This window comes from Cinclus cinclus, chromosome 9 (assembly GCF_963662255.1).
Source record: "Cinclus cinclus chromosome 9, bCinCin1.1, whole genome shotgun sequence".
In the NCBI taxonomy this organism is placed as follows: Eukaryota; Metazoa; Chordata; class Aves; order Passeriformes; family Cinclidae; genus Cinclus; species Cinclus cinclus.
The window spans coordinates 10,822,795-10,845,490 of NC_085054.1; the positions used below are offsets into that span (position 1 = coordinate 10,822,795).

At 37.7% G+C, this 22,696-nt stretch overlaps 1 protein-coding gene across 1 annotated transcript in view; it reads left to right on the forward strand.

Annotated features, from left to right (window-relative positions):
* Nucleotides 1-747: 747 nt before the first annotated feature.
* The window catches only part of LOC134047226 (sodium channel protein type 1 subunit alpha), a 62,173-nt gene continuing 40,224 nt past the window's right edge, over nucleotides 748-22,696 (forward strand). Inside the window, exons 1-10 of the mRNA XM_062498232.1 lie at nucleotides 748-1,011; nucleotides 7,682-7,800; nucleotides 12,260-12,349; nucleotides 13,093-13,221; nucleotides 13,929-14,020; nucleotides 14,935-15,207; nucleotides 20,702-20,765; nucleotides 21,136-21,277; nucleotides 21,438-21,644; nucleotides 22,131-22,436. Coding sequence (XP_062354216.1) covers nucleotides 748-1,011; nucleotides 7,682-7,800; nucleotides 12,260-12,349; nucleotides 13,093-13,221; nucleotides 13,929-14,020; nucleotides 14,935-15,207; nucleotides 20,702-20,765; nucleotides 21,136-21,277; nucleotides 21,438-21,644; nucleotides 22,131-22,436 — 1,686 coding nt within the window. The remainder of the gene's footprint in view (nucleotides 1,012-7,681; nucleotides 7,801-12,259; nucleotides 12,350-13,092; nucleotides 13,222-13,928; nucleotides 14,021-14,934; nucleotides 15,208-20,701; nucleotides 20,766-21,135; nucleotides 21,278-21,437; nucleotides 21,645-22,130; nucleotides 22,437-22,696) is intronic.

Sequence of the window (22,696 nt, forward strand, 5' to 3'; positions counted from 1 at the left end):
TCCCAACAGGTTTATTTTTGCAATTGCAATATATAAATAAATATGTATACTAGATTATTTCCAGAATTTTCCAGTCACAGTTACTTTGTAAAGAGCCAGATACACAGTAACAGCTAACTGAAATAATACTAGGCAACTGATCTTCTTATCTAAAATAATTTCCCATACAAAAATTTACTTGGAGCCATTACTTTAATACTTCATAATATATAGACTTGATTTTTTAAAGACGGAAAATCTGATTTTACAGTACTTGTTTTCTGATAGTTTTGCTGATCTCAGTGGAAGTTTCTGTGTTAGCTCTGTTGAACTGTTCGATCTATTGTTACCAATGTAATCCTGATTGATTCTAGAAGAGTGTGATCATTATATAACTAGAGTTAGGAGGAAAGAATGTATTTGGTTATTCTTAACTATAATACTTTTCCTTATTTGAAGTAAAAGACTGTCATAGTCTTGAAGCTAAGAAATTTTTACAGTTTCAATAACTAGTGTAAGAACAACACAAGTGCTTCTTACAAATGCCAAATCACCGAGTAAACTGCTTACTTTGTCTTTCTCTACATAATTTTCAAATTGTGTATTTTAACAATTCAACATAGCAAAAACAGTTGCACTTGGAAATAACTCTTACATCTTTCTTACTTGCTGATTTCAACATGTTTATTTGAATTTTATTTTCTGCTTTCTTTTAGTATTTTCCTATGCAGAAGAATAAATGGTAATTAAAATGTGCAGGATGAAAAGATGGAGCAGTCAGTGCTTGTACCACCAGGACCAGACAGCTTCCAATACTTCACTAGAGAGTCTCTTGCAGCTATTGAACAACGCATTGCTGCAGAAAAAGCTAAGAATCCTAAACCAGATCGTAAAGACGATGATGAAAATGGGCCAAAACCAAACAGTGATTTGGAGGCAGGAAAAACACTCCCCTTCATATATGGTGACATACCTCCAGGAATGGTGTCTGAGCCCTTGGAAGACATGGACCCATATTACATCAATAAAAAAGTAAGTCTAATATCAGTCCTGTTCATATGCCAGTGTTTGGAGTGCATTTTCGTGCTTGTTTCGTTTTCTTGGAGTGGTTCACATAGCTTGTTACTTCAGCACCTTAATTTGCAGCCAGAACCCATTTGCCTTAATGGTTACTAGGTTTTCATCCATTTATTTTAACTCAAAATTTATTTTAATATATAATTTTATTTATTTATTTTAATATATAACATTGTATCAAAGGAACATTTCTATCAAAGCTGAAGCATAATATGTGATATTTGATTATAAGCAATATGTAATACCTGTACAAATATGTGGGTATTTAATACATATATACTTTGTGAACTTCTTAAAAATGAACATGGATTCATAATGAGTACACCAAAATTCTCTAAGGTTATTCAGATTTAAAACTGGCAGCATAGAACTGATGCACAGAGCATTTCATTCACGGAAATCTGCTTTGATAGCAAATGTTTAGGAAATCTATGGAATCAGTAGTGAAACAAACAGATAAGCAGTAAATGTAACAAAAACAGTGCAAAAGTGATTTAAAAGTTTTAGTGAAACTGGCCTTGGACAGGCCTGAAATCCTTTCAGAATGATCCTGTTGCACAGCCTATTAGCAGCAGAAAAAGTTCATGCTTTATAGCTGTAGCTAGATTGGGTGATAGTTTAATAACTGGAATATATGATTGTACAAAACTGTCAATATCAAGATAGGAGTTATTTTGAATTTCACAAATTACTGTGTTCTAAGTGTCTCAGCTTGCTAAATTTCATGTGATTTATGAGTCCTACTTTGACAAGAGAGAAAATACCGTGTGAAAAAACAGTATTTTTATCTCTATTATCTGGTGCCTCTGAAAAAAACCCTTTATCTGCCATTCACAGCATATGAAGATTTATCTTTAAATCACAGTTCTACTGTTACAAAGATAAAAGATGTGTTCCTATAAAAGCAGGCCTTCTAGAGTTCTGTACTAATTGTGTCTGTTTATGATACTGTGTTTCCATATAATTTTATCTCTACCTGCCCACAGCTCCTGGGCCTTTATAGCCCAATCACTCTGTCTTATGTGTCTGGCAGTACAAACAGATACATGATAGGTGTGACCTATGATAGATATGCTTCTCAAACCCTTGGGAATGGAAGACCCTTTCAGTCCCTTCACAAATGTGGCTGAAAACTTACTAAATCAGCCAGGTCTGGTGATAGAGCTGCAAGAAATGGAGAGAAATCAGATTAACATATTCAGTCAAGTTTCTGTACTACTTGAAAGGAAGAATCTCTTTATTTGCACACTAAATATGTATAGTCCAAACACATACCCTCTGGGATTCTGTTCTTTTTGCTGAAGTCTACATATTCCATGCACGTGCTTTAATCTACAGGATGGAAATAGAAACAGCCCTGTCAGTCTAAGACAAGGCAAAAATTTCTCAAATGCTTCAGTTTTGTTTTTTCTTCCTTCAGTAAAAGAAAAACAAATGTTCTTAACAGAAAATCAACACCTATTTCATTTTTTCACCTGTAATTTTACTTTAAAATATCTAATTTCTAGATTATATTATCTAGCTTTATGTGAATTCTGGAAATACTTACATCTTGTTTCACTTGCATTTTGAAAATATTGGCAGCAGCTGATGCTCCTGCATGTCCCAGAAGGAGAAATAATTTGAGAAAAGCTTGAAGCAGAAGTGAACATCTCTAGGAAGACATATAGAAATGCTCCATGTATTTTTCTCAGTAATGCTTAACATTTCAGCTTCTTCTTTACCCCTCTCTGAATTCCACCTTGTAAAGCCAAGAAGTCCATGAGCACACCCTGCCCAGTGTGACAGTGTGACAGCTGCTGCACAATCATTAGAGGTGTTATGTTCCTCCCTGGTGAGGCTTCGATCTGAAATGTCATGGATCTAATGAAAAACACCAGAATGGAGGAAAATACTTGCTTGCAAAAAAGGGTTAGGGCAAGTGTACAGGACTACCAGATGCCACTGTTTCTACAGAGCTCTATTAAGATCTCTGCATAACTATAGCTGATTTGTTGACATAAACTACCAGGAAGATTGGCTTCTAAACTTTCAAATAGGGATTAGAAATGGTTGCTCAAAGCACTGGTCACTGTGTTTATTTGGAAAAGCAGTATAGGAATTTTAGGAATTTTTTTTTATTACCTGTTTGGGTTATGAGTGAGGTCATCTATCATTTACCTTATATGCAAATATTGCACCTCTCTTGCTTTTCCCCCACCCACCTCTATTCTTTGTACCAAGGTTGATCAAGCTGACTGTATTTTTCCTGTGGTGAATGTTTAAATGACATCTAGAGTGTTTTATGTCCCATCCTTGGGACTGCTTTTTCTAAGCAAAAGGTTTGTGCATGCCATGATTTGATCCAGTTTAATAGAGAATAAGACAGAAATAAATACATATTTTGAGCTGGTTTGAGAGCCCTAATTTGTGCCTGACATAGGCCTGAGATGAAAAGTTAAAATAAAAAATCTTTTAAGAGAAGCAAAACCAAATAGATGTAATAGTTTTATGGTGTTGTAAGTGTGCTTCTAAGCAAGACCTACCACGAAAGAGGACATATTTGTACTCAATACTAATCTGAAGTCGAAAGGAAAAGAAAATTATTGACAACTGCTGTTTGACAGTAGGACAGCCCTTTATAGCAGGTTTAAACACTTGATAGTATTTTTTATTTGCACTGTATCACAGCCTGAAAGCCAGCAACCATATCCTTGAAACACAATTATTTTATTGCAAAAGAATAATGTTCTCCTATACTTATGATGTCTTTATACTGAAATGCTGCTGAATGTGGTGGCCAATAAATGCTGGTCTTTAGAACTGTGACATTTAGCATCCTAAAGGATTGCAATGCTCTTTATCTTTCCCCCTTTTTTTTTTTTTTAATCCAAAATCGATTAAAAGTGAACAGGAAGTTCACTTATGTTTTGGGTTCCACTTCTGTGTGATTGCAAACCTGTGTGTTCCCAGTATAATAGTGCCTGCCTGTTCATGCTGCAGCTGCCACCACAAAGGATCAACCATGTTCACTTCACTGTCTATAGAGAAAAGATCAGCTGGAATCCCTAAGATCCTGACCTGCAGGCACGAATCAAAATCTGGTCCACTTGGTTTCATTCTTTAAGGACTGGCTCTTTTCCTCTGAACCCAGGCTGCTACATTAAAGAGGAGGGAGAAAATAGGTGGAACTAAGTGGGTAAAACTTCACTTTCCTCCTGCTATGATAGAGATATAATAATGTTTATTGCCACTCCATGCCCTGCCTCTTGCCAGAATGATCTGAATGACGTCTGTCAGCAATGCCTCCTTTCCTCCTGGCATTCGATGACATCAGTCCCTAATCTGATCAAATCACTAACTCCTGGGATTCCCAGGTGTATCTTGGGTTGCAAAAAACCCAAAAAGATTCTGTAAAGTGGCTTCGATTTATTATACCAGCAAAGATGAATGCACTAATGATTTTGGATATTTTCATAGCTGTGAAATAATTTTTCAGTGAAAAGTTCTAGCAAAGCAAAAAAGTTAAGGACTTGCAAGAAAAAAATGTTTCAAAAGATAACCACAAACCCAGGAAATGGAAACTTGTGATATGCCATGGGTCTCCTATTCTAGCTGCTGCAGGATCTTTTCCAGACAAGCTGAGGACCCAGCTCAGCCCTGCTCCTGAGTTTCAGAAGGTGGAAATGCAATGGGGTAGGCACTAAATCTTGCCTTCCAGAAACTACATTTAAAGCTAACTAGGAGGAAGAAGAAGAGAAATAAGGTTTTGGGAGCTCTTTATCCCAAGAGGTTCTCAGAGACTTATCTTTATTCAGTGTTGACTCTTCTCTCTTAGCTACATCTTCTCAAAACATTCCTCCTCCTTTGCCCTGCTAAGAATTTAGTTTCTGGCTTTATTTCAAATATGGCAGAAGATGGATTGGGTTTTAGGTTACAGGTTCAAAAGCAGCAAATCAGGGACTTCCTTGTAGGGAACTCTGAATTCATATTCACACTAGTATTCTGAGGGTGAGTCGGTTTTGTGCCTTTATAAAAATGAATAAAACATAAGGCCTGAAATTTATACATAATCCTTCCTATACAAGCATTAATCTTACATCTTTCTTAGAATTTATCTAGCTTTTCTCAGTGTGTGTCTACTTTTTCCTGACAGCTTTGGGTACAATGCTTCCTGTTCATCCACACTGCCTACACATTGGCTTGCATCTGGGTTGAGAGTGGAGTGAGATATAACAGGCATAGCAGGGAGCTTACATGGGGCTTGCATATCAGCTCCTATCTGTACTTTTAAATGAAAATTCTCCTTCAGAAATAAAGTTTAATTCATTTTTAAGGCTAGAAGCTAGAGGACCAACAAAGTTGTTCTGGATGCTCGAGTCACAAAGATGCTTTGAGTGAAAAATTAAAACTGAGGTAGAGAATTTATGTCTTGTTGGTTCTGCTTATGCAGGGCAGCAGAAAGTAGAACAGCTAAAATAGCAGCAGCTTCCAAGTGAAACTGGAGCTGTGCCAGCATGCTGTTATTTTCCATAAGGCATGTTAGAAAATAGATGTATGTTTAATATGCTTGTGTTCAAAGATTTATTTTTTTAAAATGTAGGTTGACTAAATGAAGGTGCAGTAGTCTTAGATACAGAGTTAGTAGGAGGTGAGATTTTTAATGCATTTTTGTCAACCACCTCATAACTACAAGAAAGAGCATGAATTGGAGGTGTCTGGGATGTGAGTCCTGGGGGCTGGGGACAGACCTGGCAGAGGAAATTCAGCTTGCCCCTTGGGGTGTGAGGCTTTAAAACATTGTGCCAAAATGTCATTCATCTGGTTGGTTGCTTTAGTAGTTGAAATGAAAGCTTCATGTAAGGTCAAGTCATCTGCAGGCTGTTACCTGTAAGCCCAAAATGGATGTGCAATTTGGAGACATTGGCTCAGACTGTCCTCAGCTTCACATGCAGTTTCTCCATTTCTGTGCACAAGTGGGAAATCATATACATATCTTACACGTTCCTACACATCTTGAGTTTGTACTCAAGACAGTGTAAATTCTGCCTGGGGGTGCCCCTTACTCCTAAGGGGTTTGGTTTGTAGGATAGGGTGTTCCGTGTCGAGCTGTGATGGTGGGACAGCTCAGGGAAGAAGCTACTGGGACTGAGCTTTTCCTCACAGTTTAATCCTTGCCTCTCCTCTGCCTTCAGTGCACCCCCATCTCTCCCCACTTCCTGCGTGCTTCCAGACATTCGTATCTGTACTTCATGGTCCATGCATCCTAAACTTTCCAAAGCTCAGCAGACTAAAGCATTGTCCTCCTTGAAGCTCCTTGGCATATTTTCCCTGTCTACCAGCCTTCCTGGAATAGTCATGTAGTTCACTGCTTACAGTCTTGAAGAGGTACTCGATGTCATGGACATCAGGTGAAACCAACATACCCTTTCCCACACTTCCACTGCAATTCTAGTTCAGAGCTCATTTCGTCAGCAACTTAACAACAGTCAGGAAGGCTTTCTCATAGCTTATGTGCAAAATATACAACTCTGGCAATGGAAAAAACAAAAAAAATAAAAAGCAATTTGAGATATTTCCCTTTAATTTCATTTGAATTTGGGTTATGATTCTTGCATCATCCTGTCCACTGGACGCAGATTTCTTCTGAGTTAGTGAGCCTGCCTTCCTTCTGCACTGTTTTCCATTCTTTTCTGATTGTTTCTTGTAGTTGAAGAGCACCTTAGTGACACAAAAGAACCTGACAGCCCGTATTTTGTGTGCTGTCATGTCAGGGCAGGTGCAGCCATGATGGCCTGCAGTGGAAGCAAAGCAGTGTTTGCAGGGTTTGCTCTCATACTGTTCATCTTTGGCTCAAGGATTTGTTTGAGACATTTAACCTACAGAGTCTTCTACAATTCTCTGAAGTAAGGCTTGCATGCCTGCAAGTTTCTCTAAACTTGATTAGCTCTATAGATATTAAAAGTTAAATGTTAAAAGTATGTATTTTCTGGGAAAGTTTCACATCTGAAAACTACAATTGTGCAGGAGAATCATTTGAGATTGTCTCTTGCTCTCCTCCAGTAAGGTATATTCAGTTATATATTGAGTCCTCAGAGACCTGTCTAAACATGGCTGTATATGTTACTGCTATTTCCCACACTCCTTAGCACAAAAACCCCAAAATTAAACCAGTGGATAGACTATTAAATCAGTTTCCAGGAGGATTTCTAGTTAGTAAGACTAATATATCCATAAAGTCCACACTAGGGTGGGTAGGACTGGGGGGGAATACACCACCACACCCTGCTTGTGCTATTTCAAACAGGGAGAGTTTTCTGGGGGAAAACATAAATAAAATTCTAATTTCAGTTAACAGTGTATGTACCTTTATTTACAAGAAACACATGAAAAGCAATATGACTTTACTGAGTTTGTTTAATGAAGAAGTAAAACAAAACCATTAATTAATTGAATTGATTTCATTTGCATATGTCAGATTCATCAGGTAAGTACTGAAAATTTTTACTTGAAAATAATTCATGCTTTTTGTGTATTAACTGTTCAAAAAGTTACAATTTTGGTGATTGCTTACTTACAGCTGTTTTAAAATGAGAAACTACAGTGAATAAACACTGATAAAATGTCTTTTCTTTCTCTTTTTCAGACCTTTATAGTATTGAATAAAGGGAAGGCTATCTTCCGATTCAGTGCCACCTCTGCTCTGTACATTTTAACACCCTTCAACCCTCTTAGAAAAATAGCTATTAAAATTTTGGTACATTCATATCCTTTTTTAGTGGTTGCTCAAAATGAAATTAGGGAAACATAAAACAATTTCATCATAAATAAAGATTCCTTCTGGGGCTGTGCTCAAGATCAGCTTTCCAGTCTGCTGCAGCAGTGTACCTGGAAGCCTGGCTCATGCATTCTGATTCTCACCTTCCCAAACCCACCCAGCTGCATCACAAGCCTCTGCCAAATTTAATACATTGCCAGAGAGCACAGGCAGCATTCCTGCAGGGGGTTTGCATCTGTACGTGGAAATGGTGGGTGGATTGCAGGGCCATAACTGATGGGATGGTGCACAAGGTAAAGTTTTAGGCTGACATGGGGGTTTGCTCCCTGATGGTCGTAACAGGTTGATGGGAATTTCTAGTGGGGGAGGTTTTGGTGAAGCTGTTTGGTTTGGGTTTTTTTTTTGCAGAACCTCAGGACTGGGAAATGTAGTTACCAAATGAAAGTTTCAGTGTGACAGTAAGAATTTTAACATTGAACAAGTAGTGAAAGGCAGAAGTCTTATTAATAGAGGCTGCTGGCAGAATTTTCTAGGTCTTTGGAAAAAGTAAGAAATGAGGCTGATGGTTGCTGGCTCAGAATACCTTTTACTCAGCTCCTGAGACGTTAAAGCAGTGTGAGAGAAGGGGAAGGTGTCAGGCTGGAGAGGAGTTAGGGAGCATTTGGGGACAGTAGCTAGGGGAGCTGACAGAGACAGTGGTGGTGGTGGTGATGAGAAAACACAGCCAAATACTGCCAGATTGCAGCCTCCAATGAATGCTCATCCATTCACTTGGCACTGGTTTACAATATCTTCCAACACTGCATCTGGCTGAGTTGTGGGTAGTGCTTTTCACTGGCGTATTGGTTACTGACTTTGGTCTTGGATTTAAGTTTCTCCTAATTGTCTTCAATGAGTATCCAGCTGGTCTTGATGACAGTAAGAATAAAAGAAATTCCAGTAATTCAATACGTAATGTCAGTATTTTTCCTTCCATCTATGAACTGAATGTGAAATTTAGCTCTATTGCAGGAAGAGGTTTTCTTCCAGTATATGGACTGATTTCTTTTTACAACCAGCTAACTACTGCAGGAGCTATTTTTATCTCAGAACTAGGCATAGGACTGGGGTTTTTTAATCTAAAACATAAGAATAGATATGCATGTTCTGTAATTTTCTTCTTCTTTTTTTTTAATATTATACCTTATAGTACAAACACTGCAAATATTGAAGTGTTTTAACTAAGAACCATTAAATGTGTTCCTTTTCACAGCTCAAATCTCAGCTACTTATACCTTAGCTACTTAAGGTTAGCTACCTACACAAAAAAAGAGGGGTAAAATAAATTATTATTTTTAATAATCCTCTGACTTTTACAGATGAACTCTGTCTTTTTTGTGGCAGGTGTTAACCATTTTGGCCTTTGTAACAGAAATGTGCCTTTCACTTTCAGTGTGAAATACAAGTGTTGAGCACAATGTAACTGGCACATTGATTGGAAAATCTTCATCTGTCTGTCCTCCAAATTCTCCAAACCTCTGTGTGGGGTGCTCTGATCACACGTGCCCAGACATGTGAGCAGATGTTGCTGCTCTGCAGAGAAACAGAGTATGTCTCTTTCCAGTGCTCACAGACTTTGCCTGCAATTATCCTCACTGCCAGTACTGACTGTAATACTGGATACAGAAACTGGTAACAGCATGACTTTCTTTCTGCTGACTCATCTCCTGGTAGTCTGCTTTTTTTCTTTCTGTTTTTTTTTTTTTTTTTTTTATTTTTTTTTCCCTTTTGCCTGCCTGACTCAACTTAAGGTAGAATATGGAACTGAGGAGGCAGCACAAGAGTGATGGGAAATGGCCAGGCTTTGACAGTTTATAGGAAAGAATGAAAAGGTGAGAATAAGTAGAGTGTTGATCAGTCAAAAAAAGGGAGGTGGCAGTGGCTGGAGCTGCAATGTTAGAGATTTCTGTTAGAAAGAACTGGGGAGGTGCTCTAGAGAAAATGTGTGAGTGCTCCTGTCCAAGGCTTTGGAAACTTAAATTACAGTATTCCTCAGTGTGGCCTGACTGCCAGAAAATATCTGTGAAACTAGTTGGCAATATTTGGTTTTTTTCCCAATTGTTTCATCTTCCACCAATCCATACAGGGTTGGTGGAAAGAGACTTGCAAAGTAAGAGACTTCAGCTGCTCCTGTAATTGGTTTGAGGCTGTGTGGTGCCTCTGCATGCCTATATGGGAAGAGCCTGAAAAATGCAGCACATTTCCATGAAGTCATCATAGATCCGATTTTTTTTTTTTTGCCTGTGTGTACAGTTTTAGAAATGTTATAGAACATAAAATAGTAAATTGAGGGAATATTGAGCTTGTAAATCAATCATTCAGAATGTGGGAGAGGACAGAAGAGATGCACAGACATTGAATGTGTCAGTTGTGTTTGAGGTTCCCATATGAGAAATGGTTCGAATTGATATTTCTAAGTATTTTAGCCCTTAATGAGCATCTGCTCCCTTTCAGAGTGAACAGTACTTACGTGATTTTTATCTCCCAGATGTGCCAAGTTTTGTAAAGAGTGGACAATGTGCAAGGACCTACCTGTAGCCCTTGTTGTGAATGGTACCATGATACCGAGCTGAAGCATAACACACTGCACTGGGGTAAAACCTCAGCTCTCCTAAGAGCACATTGCACTTCTCTAGCTCTTTTCATGAGATGACTGAAACTGCAGCCAGGCATCTCCAACTTGGATTCCAAAATGGATTCTCTCTATTTAAAGGAATTTCCTAATTAAATTAAAAGATGTTCTGTAGACCTGTCTGTGGACTGTGATGGCAAACACTGTAAGACATTCTAATAATTTATTTTAAGGCACTGAACGATTTTTACTCTACAGGGCTTGTATGACAACATAATCTTCAAAGCTAGTTAAATCATTTACTGAAATATATCAAAATACCCACTGCTGGATCAGGCATTTAGGCAAAGGGCAAATACCTGTCTGTGGGAATCAGGCAGCTAATTCCTTCCCTGTGATTTGAGTGCTTATTGAAAAGGTATGCTAAAGTTTGAATTCTTCAGCTGCTGTAAGCAAAGGTCTTAATGATTGCAGCAATTTTCTGACAAGTTTAGATCATGGTGCTACTTTTCTTATTCCTCCTTCACCTACAGTGAAGGGTTGGGCTCTTGGCTTGCATTTCATGCCAGTGGCTGATTAGTTAGGTTTTGGTTTTGTTTCATTTTGGTTTTGTCCATGGCATAAAAATATCCCCAAAACAACCAAATGCTATATACTTGATTAAACAAAATATATATATGTAAATTCTGGGCTCTCAGGATTTATAATTTAGCTGTAAACAGCTTTCTTTAGTTTAAACTATTTTCTTTTCCAGTTATGGTGATGCAAGTACTTTTAAGGAATACATAATTTAGAGAGATGACTAGATGACTAGAAGTTAACCATTTGGTATAAATGTGTAGCAGCACTTATTTTTTGCTGCCATCATGTGGCCATTTCGAGTCAGGTTTTCATCTAGTTTGGTTACTTCAGTATTTCCAAACGTTTGAATTGAGGTTATTGCCACAAAAAGGGAAGAGCTGCCCTGTCTGAAGAGGCAGTGATGTGAAGGACAACGAACATTGCATTCAATGTCATAGAGCCCCAGTGGATTGTCCCACCTCCCTAGAACCAGCCCCTGTGAGCTGTTAGTCTGGGTTTCACAGTCCCAGAGTACCTAAGCATTTTCAAATCATAACATTAGTAGAAACAGATACACTGCTTTTGCTGGGTTTTGAGAGAGATCAGAAGTAATACTGGAAAACTATTCATGTTAATCTGTGAGCTCTCTGTGGATTTCTGTTTCACTGATAGGAGCATGTACTATTAAAATAGTGCTCATAGTACTCATTTCAGCAATTTAAAACGGTTTTATTGAAAAAATGTTATTTATATATAAAAAAACGTGTTTTATTCTGTGTTTTCAACAGACTGGCTGTGCTGGGTGCTGGGGTGGCACTGACTCAGCTCAGCTCTAGCTCCGGATAATAGTGGAAAGTTTTTTTTCTTGCACATGCCAGCTCTTGATTTTTGTACTAAGCCTGTAGAGATGAAAGACTAACACTTCTTCAGTCATGCCAGGTACTTAAGGCAAACTGTATACTCCTGCAAGTTATTTTGCTTTTGGCTGTTGCTCAGCTTGTGTTACCTCCCAGGGTGTGAGAGCCATCTCCTTTCATTATCAGCTGAAAACAAAACATGAGGACACCAGCAAAGCAACATGACAGTGTCAGCAAATTGAGACCAATATTAAAATCTAATGTACTAAAGTGAAAAATACGAGGTTAAGAAAAGTGTATGTCAATGTTTACCAAAGTCTAAAAGTTTTGTGTAAGTGGCAATATTTTACATTACTTAAGCCATGACTGATGTGATATTGTGTGAATAACTACTGTGTTTTCCTTAACTGTACCTACATTATTCAGCATGCTTATCATGTGCACTATCTTGACCAACTGTGTATTTATGACCATGAGTAACCCTCCAGACTGGACAAAGAATGTAGAGTAAGTTGCACATTATTTCAATATATCTTTGCCTGTTCCTCTAGGAGTTATCGTGCCATTAACTGCAGTGCAAGATGTGCTAGCAGGAGCTATGAGGCACTAGGAATGTTTCCTCTCTGAACCATGTAGAGATGTGGAATAATTCTCTGAATCTCATTCTAGTAGAACAACTGGGTAGAAAACCATGAAAATAGTTTACAGACAGCATTTTGCTGAGATTTCACTAATTTTCTCCATGGTTTGGCACCTACCCAATGTTTTTACCCTTCCTTATACCGCTGCATTAGTAGCAGAACTATGGGCACCTAAATGTTCATGTCAGTTAGGAGCAGCATACTAGCTAAAGTGAGAATGAGAATTCAGTGCATGCTTGCATCCTTCCCTCTTTAGAGCCAAAACCAGGTGTTTTACATGTTAGTGACTCAGTATCCACTAACTTATACTCACAGCTTCCTCGCTTAACAGTAAAGGACATTAATTAATTGTTATTTATTTGATTGGTCTATTTATTTTTATTTATGTACAAGATCAGGACTGCTGTACTTCAACAGCACAACTAATGCATGTAAATGCACAAATATCTCTGATTAATAGAATATATTTTAGAAGATATTGCTTATTTAGTGTATTCCTTCTCCCGCTGTGAAATAAGAAACCCTTTTATTTTATGCTCACTTTTCTGTCAGAATACCAGTGTAAAAGTTTGCTACTTGTTTTGATTAAATTTTCCTATGGTTTTTCAGGTATACGTTCACTGGCATTTACACATTTGAGTCACTAATAAAAATCATTGCAAGGGGCTTTTGCTTAGAAGATTTTACTTTTCTTCGAGATCCATGGAACTGGCTTGATTTCACTGTCATTACCTTTGCGTAAGTTCCTGTTTTTTGCTTTTTTTAGGAAAGAGAAGAGCAAAAAGGGCATGAAATTAGTATCGATACATACCAATTTTGTTAAATGGAAATTCTTTTATGGACTTACTTTTGTCTAAAACAATTTTCACTCCCAAAAATGCGTATTTTGATGTAAATATAAATACTGCAGAAGCCATTAGTACAGCTAGTATTAGAGAGGCTAATTTCATGTCCTGCTTTTTTTTTCTGAGCAGAAAAGGAGCTTCCCTTTGACTTCATTCTCCAAACTTACCAATCTAGTCTAGATAAATTTTAGGCTTTCAAAGTAAAATCAGTGTGATTCACTTCAGAGACACTTAATTTAGCTGAAGGCTCTGAAAGTATATTAATACAAGGCAAACTGCAGTGAAAGGTAAACCTCTGACTGTTGCTATTTAAGTTTTTGCTAAAAACGCCAAAATGGTCTTGATGAAAGACCCAAGTAAGTAGTATAAGCTCTGCCTCAATTCTGAATAACTGTGATTTAATCCTACAGGTATGTAACAGAATTTGTAAACCTAGGCAATGTTTCAGCTCTTCGAACTTTCAGAGTATTGAGAGCTTTGAAAACTATTTCTGTAATTCCAGGTAAGAAGTAACTGGTGTAAGGTGTTAGGCCCCTTTTACCTCCCAACTGTTCCTTTTTATCCTGTCATTGTGTTTGTGTGTGAACTCCCCTATTACAGATATGTGACAGAGTTTGTGGACCTGGGCAATGTCTCAGCGTTGAGAACATTCAGAGTTCTCCGAGCTTTGAAAACAATATCAGTCATTCCAGGTGAGAGCGAGGTTAAACACTGAGGCTGACTTTAACTTAATGAAACAGAATTCATGTTTTTTAAATAAAAGTCTTATTTCTTTCCACAAAAAAAGCAGGAATCAGAAGATATCAGAATTCCCTGAAATCTCTGATTCATTGCTTTTGAAAATGAACACTTTCCTTTTGAAATCAGCCTTTGAGTTTAACAGATTCTTGCATGAGACATTGCAGTACACAGTGTGTGTGGTTTGCATTGTATGACGTCAAGCTTCTCCACATTCAATGAATATTAGTAACCCTGAAGTTTTCTTACCCATGTGTATCCTACCTACATGATGTTATGTGGTATTTGTTGTGAATATTTCTGTCAAAAAAATAAAACTGTTTGAAATGTTGACTTACTAAGAAGATGAAGGAATAAGATAATAAAGAATAGCATGGGTGTTGCATGGGGGATTTATTATCTTAAAAAACTACAATTTTCCAAACCATTTCCAGTTTTATAGCATTAAATTTGAATCCTATTTATTGTTGAACAGGCTTTTTGTGACTGTCTTCTAAATCTAGCATGTTATAAAACTGATACTAGTAAAGGTTTGGAGCAAGATGTATTGACAAATGAAAAGAAAGAAGATGTTTATGTGAGATCAATTTACAGCATGAATAAAAAATAGTTGCTTGTTTTATCATTAAAACAAGTTGTTTTGAAATATATGCAACTCATTCCATTCACAGTTTCAAGCGGACATAAGTTTCAGCTATTGATTCATTTTCACAAGTGAAAAAGCTCTTCAGAAAAATGTTGTTTCACAGACATTACAATCATGTATTTGGGCTTCTGCATGAAACTGTAACTTTACTGGGGGACATTGTCATTCTTGTGCTTTGAAAAGGTTTCCAACATCAGAATAAAAACTCCTTTCCATTTGCAGGCCTGAAGACTATAGTGGGAGCCCTGATTCAGTCTGTGAAGAAGCTCTCAGATGTGATGATCCTGACTGTGTTTTGTCTGAGTGTATTTGCACTGATAGGGCTGCAGCTGTTCATGGGCAACCTGAGGAATAAATGCCTGCAGTGGCCTCCAGAAAATTTTACTTTGGAAACAAATATTACCTCCCAGCTAAACAGCACCATAGGTGAAAATGGTACATTGGTTAATTCAACAGTGGCTGTGTTTGACTGGAAGGGGTACATTGAAGATGAAAGTAAGTATTGTCTGCAGAATTCTCACTGAAGTGGTTTGTGGCTGACCCAGTTCTTAGAGGAAGGAGAGGAGGGGACAATAAATTTTGTTAAGGCAGAACAGGAGAAGTGTTTTCTCTCTCATATGTTTGCTCTAAAGGCCAGTATGGAAGAGGGAACAAGGAACATGGACTTGCTACTTGGTATAGCTCTTTTTCTCAGCTCCATCTGCCAAATTCACATCTCCCCTGAGACAGAAAGGAGTCTTAAAATTACTTACTAGTCCTAAATATTTTCCATTCTGTTATCCAAAGCAAGATGAGCAGCAGCATGTTATGTCCTTTCTGGCAGATACCAGAGACTTCTGATACGCAGTGAGAAGTCCAGTGGTGAGGTCCTCAGTATTTTCACCTTCAATTCATTCTTGGGCCTAATAATACTAATAATAATACTAATACTAATACTAATACTAATGCTAATACTAATACTAATACTAATAATAATAATAATAATAATAATAATAGTTGATATTATTATTATTATTATTATTATTATTATTATTATTATTATTATTAAGAAGGGTTGAGGTCTAACAGATTTTTCAGCTAAAAATAATGCTTGTCCTTATAAACTGCACTACAGTCATCAAAAAAAAATACTCCGTATCATTAATCACAGTTTCTGAAATATCTGGAGACTATTCTTATGTTTTCAGGCCCTGTTCTTTACTCTTTTAGTCTTCTTGTATGCCAAACAATGCAGGTTGTTAACCATTTTCTCTTATAATGTATTTTCTAGACGTTGATCTCTCATCTGGATCCTTTCTTTTTCATAAGCATGCTTCTTAAAGTGCAGTACCCACATATAGGCATTTCTACTCCACACAAGGCATACAAAGTAGGAAAGCAGTGGTAGCATAGTGACTTCTGTTTTATAAATCCTATATAGATTGCTCTTGTTTGCAATTGTAGTTTTGTTCAGCCTGTATCTACCTGCTCCTAAATCTTTTACACACTTGTACCTCATTGACTTTTCACTTTGCATTTGCACAGTTTATTATTCCACCCTGTTTATGTCAAACCATCTCTTCAGCTGGCCTGGAGCTTTGAAAATGTAACTGTTTCCTCAAACTCACCACCATCCTTATCAGATCGGTATCAATTCCAAATCTGAAAAGTGTTCTTCCATGATCTAGATGTTTAAAACCTTGAGTAGCAGCAACCTCAGACAAACTCCTTCAGACATTGTTTTGATGCATCTTTCCACTTTGATAATTTCCCAAAGTATGATTTTTTGACCAGTTTTGCTGATAACAGAGCAGTCTGGAAAACTGAGTGGATAAAGAAATGTGTTAAACAGTTAAATGTGAGAGGACAAATCTATCCTACAAATAAATGCTCACAGTTAGTGTTGAGACAGGTTTGCATAGAGACTGTAGATGATGCATACATCATCTGTAACAGTGAAAGTTACTTTTGGAGTAAATTAAGAACTAAAAGGGGGAGAGGGAGAGGGAGAGGAAGAGGGAGAGGGAGAGGGAGAGGGAGAGGGAGAGAAAGAAAAGAGATCGTAGTGACCAGCTGCAAAGAGAAGTCATGGGGTCTCCAGGTGAGTCTCCTCACTTGGTTATCCTTTCCAGTGCAGCAATGGTCACAACACTTTTCCCATAGCATCTCTGTGATTTTCATTAGCATCTCCTCAAATTCCCTACAGCTTGCTCCTCCTAACATTGCTATTAGCATTAATTTGAGTGCCCTTTGATCAGAGTGTGTGCTGCACAGATGACTGGTTTTTGAGCTTGTACATGCATGTTATTAGGTCGCTTAATATAAAACAAAAGCCACAAGCAAAGAATAGGAAAAAGGAGGAGAAAGAGATAAGAATCTCACACCAGAGACAATTGCCTTCTGTGAGCACTGCTGGGGCAATAGTGTGTTTGCAAGTGTGATGTCATAAGAATAAAAGTGACATGAAGAACAACGTGAGGACACAGGAAAGATACTGCCACAGAGTCTCTGGAAGACACTGCCACAGCAGCTTGTGTGTAAGGCTGCAGGGAAACTGAAAGGCAGAAGTGCAGTTGGAAAGCCCTTAACAATACAGAGGCTGAAGCACCTAAGGCATTCTGGTGCAGCCAGGATTGACTAATTAAGGCTAAAACTCTGCAGCCAAAAAGCTAAATAATATCCTGTTCACATAAATAAATTATTGACCAGGAAGACAGAATTACCCCTGTATTTAGAATTTAGAATTACTTCAATTGCTACTGGAATACTATATAAAGTTCAATTTAGATAGAAAGTTGAAAAAAATGGAGGAAGTTCAAAAAAGAGCAAAATGATTAAAGGGTTGGAAAACATGCTTTATACCAAGATAGACCAGGAGCTCAGCCTACTTAGCATATCAAAGAGAAGGTTTAAGGGGTGATTTGATCACAGTTAAAAAAAAAATCCATGGGGAACAGAATTTTCATAACAGACATATCTTTGATCTAGCAGGCAGAGATATAACAGGTTCAATATCTACAAGTCAAAGCCAGACAAATTTTGAATAGAAGTGAGACAGCTTCTAACTGTGATCACACAGCTAATCAATGACTATGATGGATTTCCATCTGATTTTCTTAAACCAATCTTTCTGTGAAACTCAATTTACTTGAACATGTGAATTCATGGAGATCCCATGCTGTGGAGTATGACAGTCTAAGCAGTCTCTTAATGAAGACCTAGACTTCAAGGCCAAACTTAATTTCCTGACTTTTAAACAAAAAATTTATAAACTTAAGTTCAGATTTAATTTTACTTAAAGAAGACCTGAAGCCCCCTGAAAATAAAGCTCAGTTGAATTGGTTGCAGGAAGTAATTTATTGAATGGCTACATGAACTTTTGGTATATTTATAGAATTTCATATGTATTATGAAATTTATAATGAAATTACAAGTCTTATTATGACATTAATAAGATTGTCTTTGCTTACCAGCAGTTTCAAAGAGAAAAATTATCTTCTCACAGCTTCCTGCTCTCTTTTTGCATGTGGGCAGGCAGACAAGATACAAAAACCAGCTGCTTCACAGGGCAATAAGCAGTTTTTTACCTGCAGCTAGGAGGAGTGCAATGGCAGTGTCTTCTGTAGGAATTATGGAAGTTATTTTGCCAATAGTTTTGTATACTAAGCGGAAAAGGGAATCTAAGCTCTAATTTTACCACTGAGCTCATTTTTGGAGACACCATTTAGAGGGTCTTTATGTAAGCATTCCTGGTATTGAGTCAAGCACTCCCCCCCCCACACACACACTTTTTTCTTTTTGCAAGGTAAGAATTCTGATAAAGCTGAGGTTTGTCTTAACAACCTCTCCATAAACATTTTTTTCTGAGAAAAAACATCTCACAATCTATTTAATGAAATAGCAATTATTCTCTCTGCTTCTCATATTATACCTTATGCTTACTCAAACAGCTTTAATCTTGCTTGAAGTTAGGTGCTCACCTACAAGGGAGCATTTCCCAATCAATTAAAGATGAGCCAAACTTACACCACTATATAATGAAGGATTTTTCATTTTGGTAAAACACAAAGTTTTGCATCTGGATAGGGGTACATACTTATACTGCTCAGCTTGTGTATTATAAAGATTTTCCTGTTCGTAGTAATATTTTCAGCACTTGCCTAAGTGTGTCAGTGCACTCAGAGAAAGGCTGTGGGGCTCTAGTTTCTGTGGAGCTGGCAAGTACAGCACCCTTGCAGGGCACATCTTGTCTGAAGCACAGAACCTGAGTGCAGAACTGTTGTAGCAGTTCAGCTCAGCCAGTGCAGTGGATCAGGACTGACTGCTCCGTGTAAACCATATCAAGGCAGGTTTGAATTCTTCCCAACAAGCTGTTATGTTCCAGCATGTTTTAATCATGATTGGCTGACATAAGGCAGAATAAGATTTGCTTCCTAAGGGTCAGCTGTGGCCAGCATATTATCAGCTTTCTGTTTACAGCTGTGTTTCAGCACAGAGCAGCTCTGCAATGCACACCAGCCCAGAGTGACAGCAGCCACACACAGGGCCGTGCAATTGCACAGCACAGGAGATTGTTCTCTGTGAGGTGCGGATACATCATTAGAACTGAAAATGAGCCCTTTGCAAAGTGTCAGCACAAGGTCTACATACAGCTTAAAGACTCAGTTTTCCAAATGGTGAATTTTGCTCACAGGGTGGGGTGATGCAGCTGGCCCTGGTGCTGTACCCGTCTTGCAGCAAATCAATACGTGCTGAGCCAGCAGCTTGTGACACCTCCTCAGACTCAGAGTTCATTAATGTCTGTAGTAGCCTGGGTCAAGTTTAAACTGACCTGCACTCATTTTCAAATGAGATCATTTACAGGGAATCTAACAGGACAGTTAAATGGAAAAGAAATCCTACATGGGGTTTAAATTTCAGGAAGCAAAAAAGGTGCCACCTTAATTCTGGAGCTGCTGCGATTCAGCTGCTGCAACTAGAGCCAGGGAGGTGCTCAGAGGAGCATCACCATTGTCCCTTTCCTGTCCTTACAGACTGCCTAAAGCAATACTTTTGGATTCCATCAGAAATGTGACACATGGTCTGACCCTGTATAAAAACATCCTTAGGCCTTTGATCAAAGATTGTCATTACAGGAGAAGCTTCTGCAATAATTCTTCCAAAAATCAAGACTATAGGTTTCTGCTTTGAGGAGGAAAAGAAAAACACTTTTCAAGGATACTGTCAAGATGAATCTTAATAAACACAAAGTTTTGCTCATCTCTTTGTTCTTGTAAAAAGAGATAGGTCAATGTCTTTGTTATTTTAACCATCTAAAATGTCCTTTAACTACGGCCTTACTCTACAGACTATGGGATGGTTGGTTATAGGGTGATTTGATGAAACTTACCCAATTTATTTTACTAAGGTGTTCAATAATTTTGTCATGTACTCTTAAAATCTTACTTAAGAAGTTGTGGCTGCTGCAGTAATTATGTCTGAGTTAAATTTAGGTGTATGCCAGGACCTTCATATAGTCAGTGGGATACAGCAGCAGTATGTGCACACCCATGAGCATCAGAGCCACTGGCAGCTGATGCTCATTTTTTTGCAGTGTTTACATATGTGGTTATTGTCACAAGTGCTTGTGAGCAACAAACTGATACCCCTGGCAATACTGATCAGAAAGTTTTGAAGAAATTATGAGACTATTGTTTCAGGTAGCTTTTAATTATTCTAATAAATTGTACATTATTTCACAAAGCATGATTTAGTTCAGTGGTCAGACAGAAGGGAGAATCCACATCTAGAAGCATTTGACAGAATTTTTCGTAAATTTTTGGCATTTTACCAGTGAGTGCCACGAGTGATAGCGCTTAATGAAATTCATAATGTCATTTACTCTAAAGTTGTTGTCCTGCTGAGAAAATAACATTGCTTGTTTAAAATTGGATCAGAAACCGCGTTAAAACTTTTAGAGATAATGGCTACATTTTGAATTTTACAATTTTTTAAATTCTTTTTGAAACAGGTCATTTTTATTTTCTGGAAGGGCAAAATGATGCTCTGCTTTGTGGAAATAGCTCTGATGCTGGGTAAGACTAAATTTAATTATATTATTGCACTGTGTAGAGATTAGATCCACATTCTGTAGATGTGCAGTTGGAGTGGGGCTTATTTTGAGTAACCACTTCCTTTCACATAAGAAAGGCTGTTACACTGGGCTTAGGCTCTGCATTCCTGATCAGAGCCCAGTGGGCTGGTCAGATAAACTGGGTGTTTGCATGATGAATGAGTAATTTAGTATTAGTATAGCTCCTGCTTGCTTGATAAGTAACAAGAAGAGGAATACCTGAGGAGGTAAAACATGGTATTTTGCAGTTCTGGCTGCACATATGAGTACACTACTATTCAGTCAATAATATTAAAATTACTAAATAGATAATGTCCAGTTTGTCTTTGTAGGCAGTGCCCAGAAGGATATACTTGTGTGAAAGCTGGTAGAAACCCCAACTATGGCTACACAAGTTTTGACACCTTCAGCTGGGCTTTCTTGTCACTGTTTCGACTGATGACTCAGGACTTCTGGGAAAACCTCTATCAATTGGTGAGAAATTTGCAATGAAAAGTAGACCAAGTATGTTAGTATCAGTGGTGCAAAAGGACTAGAGTCAATTTTCTTATCTCAGTTTTAATAATATGAAAAACAGAACTTCTGTAAACATATATGTATAATATGTTGCTTATAAATGTGCTATTATTTCCAGACTCTTCGTGCTGCTGGGAAGACATACATGATATTTTTTGTTCTGGTGATTTTTCTGGGCTCTTTCTATCTGATAAACCTGATCCTGGCTGTGGTTGCCATGGCCTATGAAGAACAGAATCAAGCAACCCTGGAAGAAGCAGAGCAGAAAGAGGCAGAATTTCAGCAAATGCTGGAACAACTGAAGAAGCAACAAGAAGCAGCACAGGTATCATTTATGGTGTAGTAGTGCAGGACTGTAAGGAAGCGAGTTTACTAGAGATATTCAACTTCCAGTTTCTGAAATTGGAAATATAAAGCACCTTGTTGGTCTTTCAATGTCAGAGCTAGCTCAGAGGTTTTCTATTCTGCACTGAAGAAGGGTACTGTGGATAATACAGCTGCCTAGAAGGAAGATTTAAAACTAGGTAAAAGTTATTCACTATATTTTTCTACTCTAATGTCATTAACACTGTCTGGTAGACTTCTGCATTTAAAATTTACTCATGAAGGATGAGAGAAATCTATGACCAAAACATATCTTGAGTCAACTCATTAATAATAATTAGAAGAAAAACCTAGGGAGAGGATAGCCTATAGAAAGTGTTAAGATCTGGGACTTTTGGAGTAGAAATTATGTATAAGTAAATTAAAGAAAGGAAAACATTATGTCGTGGTTTGCTCAGTGACATAAATTCCTTCTGCATCATGGCAGGCAGCAGCAGTGGCAGCAGCAGCAGTAACAGCATCTGCAGAGTCCAGGGAGCCCAGTGCTGGAGGAGAAGCAGGAGGGCTCTCAGAAAGTTCCTCAGATGCATCAAAATTGAGCTCAAAGAGTGCAAAAGAGAGGAGAAATAGAAGGAAAAAAAGGAAACAGAAAGAGCAGTCTGGAGGAGAGGAAAAAGACGAAGATGAATTTCACAAGTCTGAATCAGAAGACAGCATCAGAAGGAAAGGTTTCCGATTGTCTATTGAGGGCAATAGACTGACATATGAAAAGAAGTATTCTTCTCCACATCAGGTACTGCCTATAGCTTTTTTAGTAAAAGCTTATATTTAAAGCATGATAGGCTGTTGCAAAACTACTTCCTAAAGTACAGTAATATGATGCTACTGCATAAACAAAGGAAATACTTATACTTTTATTACCTTAATTAGTGTTGCTAGCACTTGAGAGGAAGTGCCCTAGCTTCTAGATTGGCTTGAAAAAAAACCCCTCAGAATTAAATGTAACTTCATATCTCTGTTCTTCTAATAGGATTATTTTAAAATAGTATTAAG